Genomic DNA, 19580 nt, shown 5'->3' with positions numbered 1-19580 from the left:
AGTTCTGGGCCCCATGATTTAAGGTCCTTGAGGGCAGCAAGGCTGGTGAAAGGGCTGGAAGGAAAGTCCTGTGAGGAGGACTGAAGGACTTTGGGCTTGTCTAGTTTGGAGGAAAGGAGGCTGAGGGGTGACCTCATTGTTCTCTGAGGAGAGAGAAGTGGAGAGGGTCCCCTGGTTCCTAGCGATAGGACGTGTGGGAATGGTTTAAAGCTGTGCCAGGGGAGGTTTAGCCTGGACATTAGAAAGCATTTCTTTACCAAGAGGGTGGTCAAACACTGGAATAGGCTTCCTAGAGAGATGGTCGATGCCCCAAGCCTGTCATTGTTTAAGAGTCATTTGGACAATTCCCTTAATAACATGATTTAACTTGGTCAGCCCTGAATTGGTCAGGCTGTGGGCCTAGATGATCGCTGTAGATCCCTTCCAACTGAAATAGTCTATTCTATTATGAAGAAGCTGGACAAATTTACAGCCAGAGCATATGAAAATGTAATTTAATGGAAACAGAAACCCTTAGATTTTAGGTATTTAAAACAATTGAAAGTTAAAGCCAGATTCGGAATATAAAAGGGCCTTGAGCAGGGCAGTCAGCTCCCTTTTTTCTTTGGTGGTTTTACAGAAGATAGTTTTTATGTCCTTTGCCCTTGAGCACCCTTACCATTTAAGACAGTTGAGATGAATTTGGTTTAGCTGTGAAAGACTGGCCAAATCAATCCATCCTGTGTGTGTTTTCCAGCACATCTGCATGGCTCAACATTTGAAGCAAGAAGCTGACAGTAACAATAATATTAGGATTGACAAGAAAGAAAGGCATCAAGAATGTCCTGAATGTGGGCTCCAGCCTACCTGTCTGCTGGGGTTGGACCACGGAGAGTTCAAGCTTCTGTCCTTTGGGCAAGTAGCCCTCTGTTTGCCAGCTCAAGTTACCCTTTGATCTCAGTAGTTGAGCTTCCATCTGCTATAGCTGGTTCTTAGGCTTAGGTGACTGAGGCCAGACAAGACTTAATCCATACAAGACTAATTTCTTCCTGCCTGAGCCTAGAAACCTTTTCAACATATATTATTGGACCCTTAGGAGGAGAAATGAATTAATCTGTTCTTTAGAGGGTTATGATACCTGGAAGCAAAATGAAGGATGGCATCAATAGAACAGGAAGAATGGAAAACATGCATCTCCAGAGAAGCAAATGAATGATAGAGGGCTAGTAGTTTTTCCTGGAAGATTATTATCTTCAGTTGCCCTGCAGTACATCAACTAACTAAACAAACACAACAGCCATATCCTGCAGATAGTGGGCTGAAGATGAAATCTGCAAGAATCTATCAGTGTTATTGTCTAAGGTTCTTACCTTTGTTTCAGTTCCATTCAGTATTTGTATCTTTACTTCTCAGTTTTTGTCTCATGTCACTTCCAACCTAGCTAATTCCCTGTCCCTCTATTTCTCGGCCAAGTTTAATTCAGATTCTGAACTAAGACCAAATAGTAACTCTGATATTAATCTCAGTTGCCTCATGACTAGAGATCCGTCTCAAGAGTTAGAAATGATATCTGTATGATATAGTTATTATATTTGAAACAGAAAAGTCCAAGCTGAAGCTGCTCAAGCTTTCTTAATTAAGGTACTAAATGAAATATGAACATAAAATCCTTTGTGCAGTTTCCATGTGTATTCATAAATGTTTGGAGCCTGAGTGTGCTTGCTGTCTCAGGCTTTCACCAATCACAGTGGCATATAGCTGTGCTTTGTCACTGATCTAGTGTCATCTGGAATTATGATGTACAAGTGGGAGTCTAACCTGCGTGGGGGAAGCATATAGGGTTTGTTTTGCAGTGGTGGAGGTTTTCACTATCTCAAGTTGGATGCACCCTGACAATACTCCTTGAAAGAGACTCTAGGATGATATTAAGATCGCTTGATTAAAAACAGTAAGAAATAGTTTTTTAAGATAATCGGGAAGTAATAGATAACGTGTCGTATAATTTAGGGTAGATTGAGAAGCAAATCTAGAACTACACGATTTTGGGGAGAAAGTATTCTGTCTTTGTCACAAATACCAACAGATAGTAGGGAAGGCTCTTAATACTGCTTTCTGTCATGTTAAAAGGAACTGGCAGTTGACATTTTTCTCACCAACAATTTTTCCTTTACTTCTGTCAAGCTGCCCCAATGAAAAACTAGTGTTAAAGAACATTACTACAAAATTGAAGTTGCTCACGTTAAAATTTGCCTTTGATTATCAAATGCACTTCAGAAGCTGGAAATGGCAATTAATCTGAAATTAATGCAAATATGAAATGTGACTGGAAAGTGAAACAATTTTGCAGATTATAGTAATATTTTGTACTTGTATGAAAATAAATATATGTATTGATGAGAGATACCAATCTCTTCTCACAGTTTTAAAGAATGTTGGGTAACTTAAAGATCATAATCTGACATATAAAACTACTTTTTATAAAATAAATGTTTTGGTCCCTTTGAAACATGTAAACTTTCAGCTGCTTCCTCAATCTTTATTCTCTAAATTAGATTATTTTGGTAAGAATTTAAAAATATTTTAATGTTATAGTGTCTGACCCCTGCATGTTTTCCAGTGGTTTGTTACTGCACCTGCATGAGTGTCTTTTAAATAACTAAATTAGTGGCATGATCCACTTAGCTTATTTTAAAAAAAAGTAGACTATATCTTTGCTGTTGTTCAGAGAGATGAACAGCAGCTGTGAAGAAGACTCTGATACCTTGTCCTAAAATTTCTCCTGTGTTGTCCTTCCAATTTACCCATTGTAGAGAGAATTTGTAGCTTAAAGAACATAAGCTTAGTTAGCTAGAAATATCTGATTTCTGTTGCAGCCAGTTAAAAGGATCAGCTTCTGACTTAGTGTTTTGAACGTTGCAAGAGGAAGTTACAGCATGACTTTTCTTTGAAAAGTATGTTTGTAGAAAGTGACATTGCAGGGTTCCTTTTTTGTGCTAAATACGTTTTTGTGAATTGTCAGCTCTACAAAATCTGTAGTTCTGAAAGGAAAACTGAAACTTACTTGCCCTTCGCTAATAATGAGGATCTTGCAAGCCACGCTTAAGCTTGACATTCAGCTCTAACTGATTGGAGCTAGAGTCCGTTCTTCCATGAGCAAATATACATGTCAAATTATTCTGTGGTATCTGCATTAACTTTACAGTGTTATTTATAGAATAAAAAGTAACAATAAAACCACTTAAATATGAAAGTGTGTAACTCCCAATATGGTATACTCTATACAGTATACACTAACAGCTTTCAGCTATTTGTGCAGCACCAAACTTAAGCTAGTAAATGTTATTGCTTCTGCTGTTAGTTTATACTGATTAACTTGGGAATGCCTGTTTCATGTCCTCTTGTGCACCCAGTTTGAATGTAAGCTCAGCTATTTATTACACTTTCATTTTAAAAGGGCTGTGGCACCTATCTTCTATTTATGATAAACCTTGCTTTAATCTTGCTTTTTTGTACTATACTGTATGGTTACATAGTAACCGTCTAAGGAACCCAAAGCTGCAGAAGTCCATGGGACCTGATGAAATGCATTCGCAGGCCCTGAAGGAACTGGCAGATGAAGTGGCTAAGCCACTAGCCATCATATTTGAGAAGTGATGGCAGTCTGGGGAATTTCCCACTGACTGGAAAAGGGGAAACATAACCCCCATTTTTAAAAAGGGGGAAAAAAGGAAGACCTTCAGAACTGCAGGCCAGTCAGTCTCACCTCTATGTGTGGCAAGATCATGGAGCAGATCCTCCTGGAAACTACACTAAGGCACATGGAAAATAAGAAGGTGGTTGGTGACCTCCAACATGCCTTCACTAAGGGCAAATCATGCCTGACAAATTTGGTGGCTGCCTGCAATGGGGTTACACTGTTGGTGGATAAGGGATGAGCAGCTGACATGATCTACCTGGACTTGTCCAAAGCATTTGACACTGTGCTGCATCACATCCTTGTCTCTAATTGGAGAGACATGGATCTGATGGATGGACCACTTGGTGGATAAGGAATTGGCTGGATGGTTGCGCTCAAAGAGTTGCAGTCAATAGCTCCATGTCCAAGTGGAGAGCAGTGATGAGTGGCGCCCTTCAGGGGTCGGTATTGGGACCGGCGCTGTTTAACTTTGTCGGTGACGCAGACAGTGGGATTGAGGGCACCCTCAGCAAGTCTGCCGATGACACCAAGCTGTGTGGTGCTGTCAATATGCTGAAGGGAAGGGATGCCATCCAGAGGGACCTTGAGAGGTGGGCCTGTGTGAACTTCATGAAGTTCAACAAGGCCAAGTGCAAGGTCCTGCACATGGGTCGGGGCAATCCCAAGCACAGATACAGGCTGGGTGATGAGTGGATTGAGAGCAGCCTTGTGGCGAAGGACTTGGGGGTGTTGGTTGATGAGAAGCTCAGCATGACCTGACAGTGTGCACTCACAGCCCAGAAAGCCAACTGTATCCTGGGCCGCATCAACAGAAGCGTGACCAGCAGGTTGAGGGAGGTGATTCTTCCCCTCTGCTCCGCTCTTGCAAGACCCCACCTGGAGTATTGCGTTCAGGTCTGGGGGCCCTCAGCATAAGGAGGATATGGACCTGTTGGAGCGAGTCCAGAGGGGGCCCACAAAGATGATCAGGGGACTGGAGCACCTCTCCTATGAAGAGAGGCTGATAGTTGGGGTTGTTCAGCCTGGAGAAGAGAAGGTTCCAGGGAGACCTTATAGCAGCCTCCCAGTACCTAAAGGGGGCCTATAAGAAAGCCGGAGAGGGACTTTTTACAAGGGCATGTAGTGATAGGAGAGGGGGTAATGGCTTTAAACTGAAAGAAGGTAAATTTAGATTAGATGTAGGGAAGAAGTTCTTCACTGTGAGGGTGGTGAGGCACTGGAACAGGTTGCCCAGAGAGGTGGTAGATGCCCATCCCTGAAAGTTTTCAAGGCCAGGTTGGATGGGGCTTTGAACAACCTGGTTAGTGGAAAGTGTCCCTGCCCACAGCAGGGGGGTTGGAACTAGATGATCTTTAAGGTCCCTTCCCACCCAAACCATTCTATGAATTTGGAGTCCACAGAACAAGAGGCTTAAATAGAAAAGTCAGGGTTTCAGAGGGAAAGGACTTAGACAAGCATTTCTCCCATATATTCCTGCTACCATAAGAGATAAGGTCATTGTCATTGTCTGGAATCTTAGTTTCTGACAGCAATGAAGCTTTTTCTATATACAGATGTAAACAGCATTATTTTTAATCTGCAGGTTATGTTGCTTCTGTTTTGGTTTCTCCAATACCAGTAGTCATCCTTGTAAAGAGAGATGATGGGCTTATGTTTTGGGGTTTTTTTTAACCTATTTAGGACAGGAACAATTAGTAAGGTTGTTAATAATTTTTTTTTGTGAATTTGAGCCATGGGTTGCCTTGGAAACTAGGTTCAATGTGGAATTATACATTAAAGGATCTTGTGCCTCCGTATTGCAGATTCTGTGAATTAATAGTGAATATGACAAAGTTATTTTTTGAACAACATTGTAATGCATACGTTGTTGCAAGAAAAACAGTCTCAAATTAGAGAAATTGCTTTGAGATTGCCAACACTGTCAGTGCTCAAGGTTGTTCTCTTCATGCAGCAAAAGTATTTGGAAGCTGGTATATTGTCCCTTCCCCTAACATCCTGGTACTCGTTCTGTCCTGGTGTTGGTATTTCAGAGGGATATTTTAAAAGAACCTCTCCATTAAAGCTTTTTGTCTTGTATTTTGAGGAATAGTTGACACCTTTCATTCTAAAAGGTATTTAAATTCTGTTTGCAAATGACTTTGACCCTGCCTGTTGTTGAAATTAACTGTTTGCTTTCCTAAAGTTTTAATTAAACTTCAGCAAAATGAGCTACTGGTAGAGAAAACAGATATTCCCATTATATTTGTATTTCTGTAATACATTGGTTGTATGTGATTTACAGTCAAGGTAAAGATTTATATAAAATCAAGGTGTTTCTGTTCTCTAAAGCTGGTGGCTGCTTCAGAAATTACTCAGCTAGGAAAAAAACCAAAACCTGCTGCTCTTGACTTACTAGTAGCAAACTGAAGACATGGGCTGCCTTCTCCATCAAGGGTGGTTATTTATCTCGGATCTGCCAAGTTTGGTTCAGTCACATTAGGATTCCCTTTAGAGACAAGCTGAAAGTTAGTGTTGCAGGCATTCAAGTGCAGATGACACCTTCCTGAGCATCTTGAAACTTAGGAGCTGCATTTGGTTGACAAATGAGGGAAATCTCACATTCCTCAGGCTTTTTTTACTTGAAAATTTTTCTCTGTACCTCTCACAGCATTGGTGCTAGGGGATGTACCTCTCTTCACCTACACTCTCTGGAACTCCTGTACGATAAATACCACCATATTTTCTATGTTACAACTTTTTTTTTAGGATAGAAAAAAAGCTTTTCATATGTAGTGTTTCCTAGTGCATGTCCTACAATGCAAGGAAAGAAGATGTTTTGTTTACTTGCCACTTGGAGACAAAGGGAAATTCCTTGTTACTAAATAAAAGCTTTACATTAGTGAAAATAATGTACACTAAGATACATTCCATATATTGATAATATTCTGTAGGATGCTTTACTAAATTGCACACGCAACCTCATGTACATTGGATGTGAATTCCACCTGTGAAGCTTTGTTAATTCTTCATGCTCCTCCATAGAATCCTGCCTGTACTATGGTTGGTATTGAGAGGGTCAACTTGGTCTGAGCTGTTGACACCCCTACATGCCTGCTGTAACTTCAACCAAATGAAAATTGCTGGATGGTGTCTGTGAATAGCTTCTCTTCGTGACAAAAATATGCAGACAGTTAAAATAAGATTTTTCATATAGTATATCCGTGAATAAATTGAATAAGATCCTTTTTTTTAACCAAAACAGAAAGAAGAAGGAGAAATTCAAGGGCAGCTTAATAAATCTGATTCTAACCAGTACATCAGAGAACTGAAAGATCAGATAGCTGAGCTGCATCATGAGGTAAGTGATAAAATGGTACTGTCTCTGATCACTTGCATCTTTTGTCCTATCTTTCATTTGTAGCAGGTTTTGCTTATCTAGTAGTTATTACAGCTTCAGTACCTGATTTTGCCAACATATGTTGTTTTAAATGAATGCAATAAAACTAACTCTTATATGTGAATCTTGCCCTTATCCTGGGATGTGAGAGAACAAAAAATTGCTTAGTTATGTGATTTGACATTAAATGAGATCAGCATTTATGTTCCATCTTGGTTTTTTCCTTCATCTCATGAGCTGATCATATTTTACTGTTGCATTTGCTGTATTTGGGGCTGCATGCATGAAAATAAGCCCCTTTATGTCTTTATTTGCTACAACTTTTAAGGTTAATTTGGTTAGAAACTAAACTGCATTTGTACAAGTAGAAGAGTCCACGTGTAGATTTTTCTTGGCTCTTGCTGTTGTGACGATGAATTTTACGTGGTAGTGTACTGAGATTGCTTAAAAAGAAAAAGGATGCTTGCTTAATATCAGTTAACAGATTTTTAAGTTCTAAACTGCCAAAACCTTCAACCTATGAAATTTCTGTCTTCAAACTTCCTTGCTCTAATAGTTGTAGTAACTTTCTGTTAGTTAAAAAGATCAGAAGGTCCTGAAACCAAAATGGCTTATGTAACTACTGTGCTCGCTGGCTCATTTCAGTTCATCCTGCATTGTGAAGAAATGTCTCTACCTACTACTACACTGTGTGCAAAATGCCCAGTCATCTTTGCATTGTAGTCTGCTTCTGTTTCCATATGCCTTCTAACGCACAGCTCTGATAGTGTTGCTTAAAACTGTAGTATCGTAGAGCAATACAACCTCTTTTTTTTTTTTGTTGGCTTTTTGCTTTTGTTAAATACACACGTACTTTCTTTATTTAAGTGTAGGTAGTGTTTTTGTAACAATCTTACTGGATTCAACCTTTTAGGGTCAATCCCTTGGGAGTTATAACATAGTGGAGGATCTTGGAATGCTGTCTATGGTATAGATTGAGGATAGTCTCTAGGGCCATCAGTCCAGCACCTTTACCAATCATTAAGCTTACTTAAAAACAAATTTAAAAATCAATAACCTGGCTTTTTCCAGTAAAGGACTATGACTAGCTTGTTTTGTTTCTTATGAGAAAGTAAGTTGCTTGTAGAAATCTTAGAAAGCTAGATATTTTGCATATTTTGCATGATGAATAAATAAGGCACTGTACTGACTTTTTCCTCCACTCAGTGTAGGTTTGCAAGGTAAGAAACCACTACTTTGGAGGAAAAGTAGAATTACTGTTGGAAAACTGTTGCATAATTTTCTCTATACAAGCATTTGTCATATGCCTGGCTGGCCAACTCAGTTGTCATAATGACATACAATTTGTACGTGTTTAATGTCTATAAGTTAATGCGAACAGGTTGGAATGAAGATGAGTTTTGTTAGTTCATAGAACAGTGATAATACTGAGTAGTACCAGTGATTCCTAAACAGTTAAGTCTACACAAATCTTTATTAGCACTTCAATTTGATTGAAAGAAAATACCAGCTAGGGAGAATATGAATTTCAACAATAGCAGAGTTTGAGTAATTCCATGTAGAAGAGCAGGCTTCTTCCAGCTATGTGCTTTTTCTGTGGCTTAGTTTTTAATTTCCAAACTAGGTAAACACTATAGGAACAAAGTATCTCACTCTAGGATAAACAGAAACAGTAGGAGGAAACTCTGTATGTAGTAGACATTTTCTACCTAGGCAGCATTTCTGAATGCTTCCTTATACAAAGTTTCTTAAAGCCTGGAAGTCCTTGTTTACTAACGACTCTTTTTTTTTCTTGTTTTCTTTTTTTCCCTTTTCCTTATTATTACATATCTATTTGTCTAGTTTTTATTCAAAAACTTTGGAGGCAAAGTAATACTTCATGCACAATCCTTTATTTTGAGCATAACCCACTAGGCTGATTTTGAGATAACGTCAGGTTAAGTCTGAAATGTATGTAGTATTCATAGGTAAGTTGCTGCTAATAAATAACAATTAAGTCTTGGATTAACGTAGCTGCGAAGTAAAGAACTTTGCTTGCAGTTCTTCCTGAAACAGCAAAATCTGAATAAAATGGCAATAGAAAGAGGCAAAAATGTTTGCCCTCAATTGTTAAATGTTAGGATTAGTATAAGTTAGTCAATACCAATTAAATAAACCAACTTTTTTAGATCTGCACTGAAGTGTCTTCAGGTGTCGATCCATTAATGACCGTGTTCTTTGCTTTTTGGCTAGCTGCTTTTTGCTTTGACTTCTGCAAAAGCTAAAAGAAACGTTACCAATTTGCAAATTCATCTTCCTGAAGATAGGCTGATAGTGTACGTGACATGCTGACCACAATCTCCCAACTGGTTAACATGTAAAAGGCACTGGTAAAGGAACAGAGTTCTTGGTGACTGCATGGTTACCATCTAATATATTGTAAACTGGACATAAATTAATGCAAAAATTATAGTTTAAGATCGGGGTGGGATGGGTGTGTGTGAAACAAGATTAAATGTCTTGGCATGGCAGTGTTGATTCCACTTATTGAACTTTTTTTTTTCTTGTCTCCATTACTGCATTTTTACAGAAGTTTACATCAGAAGACTTGTAGGTTCTCCATCTGAAGGATGGAACAAAATAATGAACAAATACTATATTGGATATAAGTAGCTGCAAACTAAGTCCATATTCTGGCCTTCTGATAAACTATTTCATGTCTTTGGCCAGCAATCTGAATGCATATGTTCCTGTATCAGTGGAACCTGGAGGAGCTAGATACTTCAATTCTATCTTATGATATGATCTATCAGATGGTGATGGTACCAAGATGTGTCAACAGCATGATCCATCCTAACTGCAGAGTTCCAGGGAAAGGTCTACTGTTCCATCAGTGTTTGCAAGCCAGGCTAGTAGCCAGGGACAGGGCAAACCTAGAATACCAGTGAGGAACACCAATAAGGAACACCAAAGAATGGCAAAGAGGGTTACTATTACTGCCCAGGATCTAAAGCTGAATCCTCCCCACTAAAAGAGGGCAGGGGGAGGAGGGATTTACTACAGCACAGGTGCAACAGGCTGCTGCTGTGACCCCTCTTGACTTTGTAGTGGAGGAAAGTTTGACCCGCAGATTTCAGCTATTTCTCTCACCCGTTCCAGCATGGTAACCTAAATCAGCTACATATCAGAATGCTGCATATAATTTCAGATGATTAATTTTATTTTAAAAAAGTTTTGTCTGTACCTTTAAAAACTTTGAACCAATTGTCCTTTGTTGTAATCTGAGTCCATTGATTAATTTTGGTCTTCCTTTTCCAAGCTCAAAATTTCACATGCCTCTTAAATATGGTGCAGCTTGCTGCATAAAGGATAAATTGCAGCTGCTTTTATTACTCATCTAGGAGTAGTAATGCTACAGTCAGTCTTGAAATCATATTATAAGAAGACTTATTTGTAGTAAATTCAAGTAGTTGTGTTCTTGTTACTGAGTAAAACTGCATATACTGGAAATTGGTAGTATGGCATCCAAAACTGAACCAATGAGGCACACTGCTATTAAATGTACAAGGTAAATTAAATAGGAAATGATTATGCCTTCTTTTCTTACCTTTCAAATAAAGTAAAATAACTAACTATAAATGGAATTACTATATTGGATTTTTGGTTTGCTCTAACAAGATACCTGCCTGCTTCCTTTTATACTAATCAGTGGACTTCTGTAGCATGGTAAGGTAAATTGTATATTGACTACTTCACAGTAGCTCTTAAACTTGTATTTGATGAACACTTCAGGAGAGCAAACACACAAAATCTAGAGCTTTGAGAACATTGTAACAAGACTTGTGTTGTAGACTTGTACTCTATGCACACCATCTGAGATCTGCTCACATGCAGCTCTTTGCACTAACTTGAGTAACCAAATATGGGTTAGAATCAAAATACTGCACATAATTTATATTAATATGTAAAATGCTGAGTTCATACTTAAATTTCTCAGTGCAGTCGTAACTTCACTCAGAGTTCACATATATGTAGATCAATTATTAACTTGCAATTTTAACTTTAGTAAATACATCAGTCATTTTTATGTTAATTCCCTAGAAAGTTACTGACAGCTGTGCTTTAATCTTTTACCCAACCTATCAACATTTGAAGATCTGCTGGCACATAATGAAAGGACACTCAGAGACTGCAGTATTTCTAGTTAGCCAACAGCTAATCCTGTGAAAAGTTGTGTATATTTAGTGTCATGTGCTGCACTTCCTTTCATCCTTACTGGCTGAGTTGCTTTATTGGGTGCAAAGCTGTTAGATGCTTATGCCTTAGGGCTTTGTTGTTGAAGGCTGAAACTAGTGTGAAAACCTGAAATTTTGAGGATTGTCACAAACAGGAAGTTATGATGTAAACTTATTTCAGAGCTTTTAATATGCACTAGACTTAGACACTTTGCTTACCTTTCCAGAAATTTGTGTCGCACTGCCATTTTCCTTTTCATTAATTGAAGTCTTTCTACCTAGCATTTCCTTCCTTCCTCCATTTTCCTTCCATTCTTAAAGCTATTTCTGCAGCATTGTTGACTTCTAGCTTAGTAGGATTTTAATCTAAAAGGCTTTTCCCTTGTGTAGACCCAACAGGCTGCAGCTGCTGTGAAGCAACTTTGTTAGTCTTGTCAGTAAGTACCCAAGGTTGCTTGCCCTGTCTTGTGACGCAAGAGAAAAAACATGTGCTGACCACTATACTCTGTCACTTGACCTTACAGTTAAGGTGCTTTAACTGATGTAACATAAATGGCATGAGTATACAGGCACTGCAAGATCTGTACTGTGGGTTACATACTCGAACTACACAAGGAATGCTAGTACTTCACAGAAGTTGCCTTTGATTAGACACCGAAATCTTACGTGAAAGCAGCTTTTGTGAAACATTTTTAATATTCAAGAGAGTATCCCATTTCAGTAGGTAGTACTGAAGTAAAGCAGTTACTGTATGTGGAAAAGAATATGTAGAAAGTTTGGACTGTTGAGTTTCCATTAAGTTGAAGGCTTAAGAAAAACTGACTAAGATAAATCTTGAACTAGTTGTTATTCATTTCAACATAAATCACTGGGGGAAAAAGGAGGAGGTTCTTTCTAGTTTGCCACTTTTTACTTTTAATTCAAACTGAATGGAATTTAATGATTTATAAACTGTTCAAGTTCTGCATTTCATGCACTACCCCTCTGTACATGCAGTCACTTTATATATATTACACAGCAGCTGTCTGCTTCCTGTTGGATGTTGCAAGGCTTGTATGTGTTACCTAGATTACAGGAGTGGTACAAAAGATTAGAATTGACATGCTTACCCACAAACTACACTGGCAGACCACAAGACACCTTTGGAGACAAAAGCAAGTGGTTTCCAGTCTTACATACATTGTGATTTAGGACTGAATTGCTTAAGTTTAAATTGTATTTCAAGTGAAACTTTGTAAAGTTTGTTTGCCATACTGCTAGCTGATTTTTGTGTCTCTTGGAATGCATTAATGAGTTTGTTTTGCTGAAAAATTTCAGTCTTATTTATATTACTACAGTATTTCAAATGTAGGTTTGTTTTAATCTTATGACAGTTTTCATATTAAAATGTATTCAAGTCCACAAAAGCAAGTAGTCTCTACAATTTGGGATTGCGGAGCATTATTCCATGAGGCTATGATTCTACTATGTGCGTTAAGGGACAGCTTTATGAAGGGGAGCAGCAACTAACAGAAACTTAGTGCTTCCTTCACTTAGCACGCATTTTTTTCCTTAGAAAGCAGGAGTATGGATGCTGAAGATACCTCTTTAAAATCCATTCTTAATAACATTTTCAAATACTTGAGGGATCCAGTGTTGGTTTTGGGTTTTTTTTCTAGCTTGGAAGCAGTTGAAGAATACTCAGAGCTTAATGATGTGGTTTTGTTTTGGTGTTTTTTTAAATTATTTGGCTTTTTTTCATACAAAATATTCTTAATAATCTTGGTACCTTTTGCTCTTGATCTGTATTCTTAGGTTAAAAAAAAAAAAGATTTCCAGATAAAAGGTTTCAGACGTCTATAGAGTCAAGGAGACTGGTGGAGGAGAGAAGGAGGTTTCTGGGAATTTATCTGCAATTTTTGTCTTAGATTTGAGTAGAGCTTTCAAAAGATATTGGGATGTTTCTTTTCTTTATCTCTTGCCATTCCCAGGGGATAAAAAACTGACTGAATTAGGACTTGGCTGAACTAATGCTAAAAGCATAATAAACACAAAGTTACCCAGGAAGATAATTGAAGCAAAATAGAAAGTTTTGAAATTAACTGACTTGTTTCGTTGTGCCATTTCTTTTGCTTCTCATAATGTTCTAGCTGTTTAGTCATCTTCAGCAGTTGGTGCAACTCCTCCCTAAGGAGGAGGATCAGCTAATTCCTACTCACCTACTTTTGGTGTCTAGACAACATTAGTAAATTGAGATGGCTGGGGATTTTTTCATCCGAGGAATTTGAATGGGGGATATAAAATACTCAAAACTGTAAGTGGTGTGAAGAAGATGGGTAGGGAGCATTTGTCACTTCTCTTCCAGTGCAAGGATTAGGATCTTCAAATGAAACTGGAGGTATGTTGAAAAAACACTAGAGCATATGATTTTTGCAAATTTAAAAGATTAAATTCTTTTAGATCCAAAATCATTCCACATATTAAAATCTGTGTTAATACAGATTGGAAAAAATAACGGCCTAAGTTCATGGGGGAAAAAAAAATAATCCCCAGAGATGCACAGATGTCACATGTATATTTGAAAAATGGGCTACTTGCCCAAGTTTGGGAAGAACATTCTGGAAAAGTATACTTGCCTATTGTTACATTCTTTCCCAGGCATCTGCTATTGACCAATGTCAGAGACAGAATATGGAGCTAGTTTTCTCCTACCTGTTCCTCTGCAATGAGGTATACTCTTAACAAATAGTTACTTGAAATATTTTGAGAGGAGGCAACGATGAGATTGTTTTCTACTGTGCAAATCTTACGCATGTGGTTTTGGTATTTGAATGCAAAACAAAATCCTGATGTTAGTGTGGCACACTGTTCCAACAGTTAGAAAACCCTCTGCAAAATGCCCATGTTAACAATATTTAAGAATGGCTGATGGAAAAGAACAAGATGACAGATGACTGGAGCATTATTATTTCACCAAAATAATTTTTTGAGGCTTTTAAAAGGCTTTATAATAGTAACTTTAAGTGAAATTCTGGTGATTAAATTCTTGCATATTAACAGTGCAGAAAAGGGAGGATTTTTCTGCAGTATTTTGCGTTTTCAGTATCTGAAAACTTGATGGCTATTCAAAGAAGTAGTGACCACTAGTTTACTACTCTTCCATTCCCACATACATGTAGTTTATCTAGGAATGGATCTGATATTATGTTTTAAGAACCTAATGCAGTCAGTAAGATTCTGATATAGGTGTTATCTCATGGTCTGATCTTGCTCCTGATGAGCTAACATTTTAAGATTGGCTTAATGAAAAGAGATATAAAAGTTGGAGATTAAATACTGTGCTTTTAAAAGATTTTGCTTGTGTAAATAAAATTCAAGACACTTTAAGTAATTACTTTGAGGATAAATAATGCATAAGTTATGACCAAAGGAGTAATTGGTAATATGGCTGAATTAAGGATACGTTTTGCAACTTGGGTTAGCTTTCTATGCTTTCACTGCTGAAACTAAAATGGAGAAGGGAAAGTAAACTGCAGCCATCAGTGTGAAGAATAAAGAAACCCCACCTATATAGGCCACATAATAGAAGACCTGAATAAAATTCAGTGCACTATAGTACGCTGGAGAAAAGTTTAAACCACATTAAAGTTACCTTAGTCTTAAATACCAAAAACTTCTATGGTAGGTAAGCTGTGTTTTAAAGCTGCCAAATTATTTCTTCCTTGTTTTTTTATTATTAGTTAATAATCTTAAATCAGTATGGTACAGTGAGCAATTATGGTCCGCAGCACAGTTTAGTCCAGGTTGTCCCCTGAGAAGATGAGGGATTATCTTTATGAGCAGCTAAATGATGACTCCTGCATCAGCCATAGATAAGCACAAAATTAGGATGCTGCTGGTGGCACACCGGAGTAGCAAAAGATGGGTTGACCACTTCTAGCAGCTTTCCTAGCTTCTGTTTCTCCCACAATAATAGCATCTGGGCTTGATCATGGAATACCAGCAGGAAGCATTATTCCTTTCCTCTGTTAATTTCATTACTAGGCTTCCTTTGAGTCAAATTCATTGCTTACCAAATCAAATGTTCTCTTATCTGAAGCACCCCTAGAATACATTCAGAAGCAGAGTAGATAACTCTGAGCATCATCCTGCTTACTCAGACTGCTGGTGTCCAGCTGCTTGGTTTGGATGTGCCTATGCTATGTTGCAGTCATGACTGCAGTGCTGGCACATCTTTAACTTTTAAAGCTATGAATAAGTTGTACGTATCTTTACATGATGGAGATAGGATTAACTATGGGAAGTGAATTCTAGTTAAAGTTCAACCTACTAGAACTTTTTTAAAAGTTCTCCTCTGAAGGCATTTATAGGGTGATGGCTAAGAGTGGATCAGATCAATGAACAAATGAGAATGAGAGAAGACCAGATTTATCAGCATTTGTGTATCTTGGAAACAGAAATAGGTAACATTTCTTTCATCAGAACTAAGGAGAGAACAGCAAATCCAAAAAGGCCTAGTACTCTTCCTATAAAATTTAAAATTAGATATAATGCTCTTCCACTCAGTCTCTTGCCAACTTATTTTTCCTCTCTTTCATCTGGAAGGAGTGTACTACTTGCTTTCCATGCAGTACAGGCAGATGTATATTTATCTCTTGACAATTGTCATTTTACTTGCTTTCATAAAACCAGCTGATCTTTGTGGGATTTATTTCAGTCAATTTTTACATTGTTTTCACTTCATAGTTCTCACTAAAACTGTAATATTTGTTAAAAGTACTGTATTAACTGTTGCAAAGCACCTGATTCTCAATACGGACTAGAATCACATTAACACCTTCTAATAGTTTGTTGTACTAGACAAATGCTTTCAAAGTATGTGGCTCTCTATAAATGTTTTCTTCCTTGATAAAAATGTTGTCCCTGAAAGGAAATATGCTAGCTCTCAGATTTACAAAGTAAGCGTTTCAACTTGTGGTGGAAGTTTATAGCACAATAAATCATGTGCTTTTCTTTTACCGTATCTTGCAAGCACAGTTGGACAAGAGACCATCAGATTTTTCCCTCCCCACAAGTAAAGTTCTTGCAAGGCTGCTGGACAGCTAAAAATGTAATTGCTTTACTAGCATGTGTCAAAGTTACAGAGCCTCTGTGCTGGCAGAGTCTGATTTAAGTGGTTGTGGTCAGTCTGAGGAACCTGTGATGTGATAAGATAGCGTTTGTGAAGTCATGTGGTTTGCAAACACCCAATCTAATGTAGCAGCTTTGTCTACACAGGATAGTTAAATATATACTGTATGCTTTAGAAAAGTGAATTGCTTTATTCCTTTAATTTAGCTTGTCCTTGAGAGTCAAAGATGTTAAACTGGCTTGGTAATACCAAGATTGTTACAGAAGTGTGAAACTGAACAGATTAGGAGTCTTAATTCTCCAGTAACTGTCTTCAACTTAGTTACCCTGCCCTTAATAAAACAACCAGCTTTAGAAACCATCTGGCTTAACTAAGCAATCAACAGGCAGAAGCATTATTGCACAATGGAATCCCTGTATATTTTATGAACATCAGTTGTTCAATTAATTTTGAATGGGTGTTCATAGTGTAATTAACACAGACATGTTACACTTGCCCAAAAAGGTAGGATTGATTCCATAATGATGGTACTCTACTCCACAAATCTCGCCACAAACTCATCTTCATCTTTGCATCAGGTAAAGTTGATTCCTCTCCCTTCCCCCCAGTAACACCACCATCAACAAAGTATCTTCCATATCTCATGAGTGAAAGAAACCTCTAAATGTGAACAGTGTAATCAGGACAGTGATGTAGTCTGTCCTCAAAAGGAATAGGTATGACTTTATTCACTTCAATAAGGGCAACAGTTTTAGATATGAATCTTAACTGTTTCACTGCCACTACCGACAGATTCAGTGATAAAATAAATGAAGATTGGTGATTGTTCTCTTTACAAGCATTCCCCCCCGCTTTTTTTTCCTGACTGTATCCTACTGTGTCAAAGCTCCAGATCTGTCTTGCTGAGCAATATACTAGTTCTTGATTGCAGCATTAGAGATGAATTAACTATATTAAGTCTCTGTTTAGAGTTTGTCTGGACTGCCAAAGCAAGTAAACTGATAATAGATAAAGTTAGTTCATTATCGTGGCAATAATGCTCTTCTCTTGAGTGTTGAAGCTGCGTGACTTGTCTGCTGTACTAATTAGAGCTATGTCAGGGTCTATCCTGTGTTTCTGCCTATAAATCAAGTTTGGGGGATAGAAAAGTGGAGGGATTGAGGTTTGACTGGTTTGAATTTATCTGAGTAGTTATTCCTTGCAAAAAAATTTGTTAGCAACCATACACGGGTGCCATCTATGCGAGAAACAAGCTCAGAAGAGCTATGTATTAGCTTGTAATATGTCTCTGTAAATTTACCTGAATATAAGTGGAGCGAACAGTGGAAATGTGGTGGAAACCCCTCCTAAAATTCTTTTATCACTCTCAGAATGGCAGCCAACACAGATGGAAGTAATTTCTGCAGTCAGAGGCAAAAACAAATGCTACTTAGTCCATTTAAGAATGCTGAGTTTAACTCCTGCTTTAAGATGACAGAGTAAAAGTGCGAAATGATCATTTCCTGTAACTGTTGCCCATAATGGGTACGTTTTCGGTCTCTGTATCAGCCAGTACATTCTAGTTAATGCTTGAGGTTTCAGTAACTTTTGTATTTATAGATGCATGCTCTAGGGAGAAGGAGCATTGAGATTTAGGTAGTTCCTTGGCTATAATACTTGCAGTACATTCAGTGTGATCATGCTGCTGGTTTAAAATATTTTTGTTGCTGTGTCCTCACTCCGAATAAACACTTTCATTAGAACTTCTTGTAGGAAGAGTTTCTGGGAACTTTCCTTCCACCTACTAACTAGCTATTTATAGAAACTTCCCAGGGCTAAGCCATCTTAGAACTTTTTTTGGAATTGCATACAATCTCACTACAACAAACTTGTCAGATCTCAGAAAAATTCCCTCAATAGATAAAATCTGACTTATAGTTACCAAAGACTGATTTCTTTTGAAAATAGTTTAAAAGTTGGGTACTTCCTTAGCACTGTTTCTATTTCAATTGCATATTTGATACAGAACTTCAAAGTTTAATTTGATTACACGGCACTAGATCAAAACCAGATTCTTTAACCATACAGTGCAGTGATCAAAAAGTCATGACCTCCCATTGATCGCTTTATTGGTTTCCTGTTCTGATTCACTGGAAACCTTCTGGTCTGAACACTTGTTGCTAGTTTTAATCTTTGTCACGTTTACAATACGGCAGACTCATCTATGGTAAAACTGATATACAACATACATCTAACATCGTATTTCCTTTTGGCTCAAGTGCTCTTTAACTGATAATGTTGAAAAAACACTTTTTATAAAAACTTGTCAGGAAATGTAAGAGTACGTTCAGAGCAATATGAAATAAATAGCAGGACAACTGGAGATGAGGTTTCTTTAATGCATTAAAATTATTTCATAGATTTTATTTAAACTTCCTGACATCTATGGGGATTTTTGTAAAGCATTTTCTGTTACTGTGAGACTGAATATGACTTACAGAAGCTGGTAGTTTAAAACAGGGGCCAAATATTTAAGTGCTATTAAAAAAACCAGAAGCCTGAAATGAGTCAGTCTTGGAAATTTCTTGCTGCTCTTTTGCTTTTCACTTGTGACACACTGCAGTGGTTTGAACTCTGTCTAGTGATACGGTCAGCAAAGTTCATTTAAGATAAATCTTTCAGGTTGTATACCAGTGTATACCAGTTACTCTGGGTCATCCTTTTAAAAGTATGAGTTTCAAAAACAAAGGTAATTCTTTCCTTAAACAGGAGAATTCAGTAGTTAGTCACATACATGAGCTTGGATTCCAAAGAGTTAATAATGGTGAGTGGGCAGATTCATCTAATGTACTACCTCATGACTGTTGCTTTTAATCCCACTATAGATGGCCAAAAAAAAAAAAACCAACAAAAAAAACCCTCTTAGTCTGGAGGCTCTTTGGGGTTTTATCTTTTAACAATAGCAGCCATATCAGTACAACCAAAAAAGCAGCCTAGATCTCTTTGGGTATATAATATTGTCATTCACAGCTGTTCTGGTTTGGGCCCACAACAGGCTTAACATGCCTGGGAGTTTAATCCTTGCTCTGACTTCTGATCAGCTTCTCTTGTTGACAATTTCAAGGTATTTTGCTGCAATTGCTGTAACAAGTGGATAGAGCATACTACAACTATATTAGATTGAATTCAATTTATGAACTCCAGAAACAGTTGTACTGTTTTGAG

The 19580-nt window shown here is 37.7% G+C and overlaps 1 protein-coding gene across 7 annotated transcripts in view; it reads left to right on the top strand.

The window, feature by feature from the left end:
- Window positions 1-19580, top strand: part of EVI5 (ecotropic viral integration site 5) — a 93254-nt gene that overhangs the window by 62055 nt on the left and 11619 nt on the right. For all 7 annotated transcript variants that reach the window (XM_049807293.1, XM_049807297.1, XM_049807294.1 and 4 more), the window contains one exon: window positions 6918-7013. In XM_049807293.1, the coding sequence (XP_049663250.1) occupies window positions 6918-7013 (96 nt within the window). The remainder of the gene's footprint in view (window positions 1-6917; window positions 7014-19580) is intronic.

This window comes from Accipiter gentilis, chromosome 8, assembly GCF_929443795.1.
Source record: "Accipiter gentilis chromosome 8, bAccGen1.1, whole genome shotgun sequence".
In the NCBI taxonomy this organism is placed as follows: Eukaryota; Metazoa; Chordata; class Aves; order Accipitriformes; family Accipitridae; genus Astur; species Astur gentilis.
This window is presented reverse-complemented; position numbering and strand designations above follow the sequence as displayed.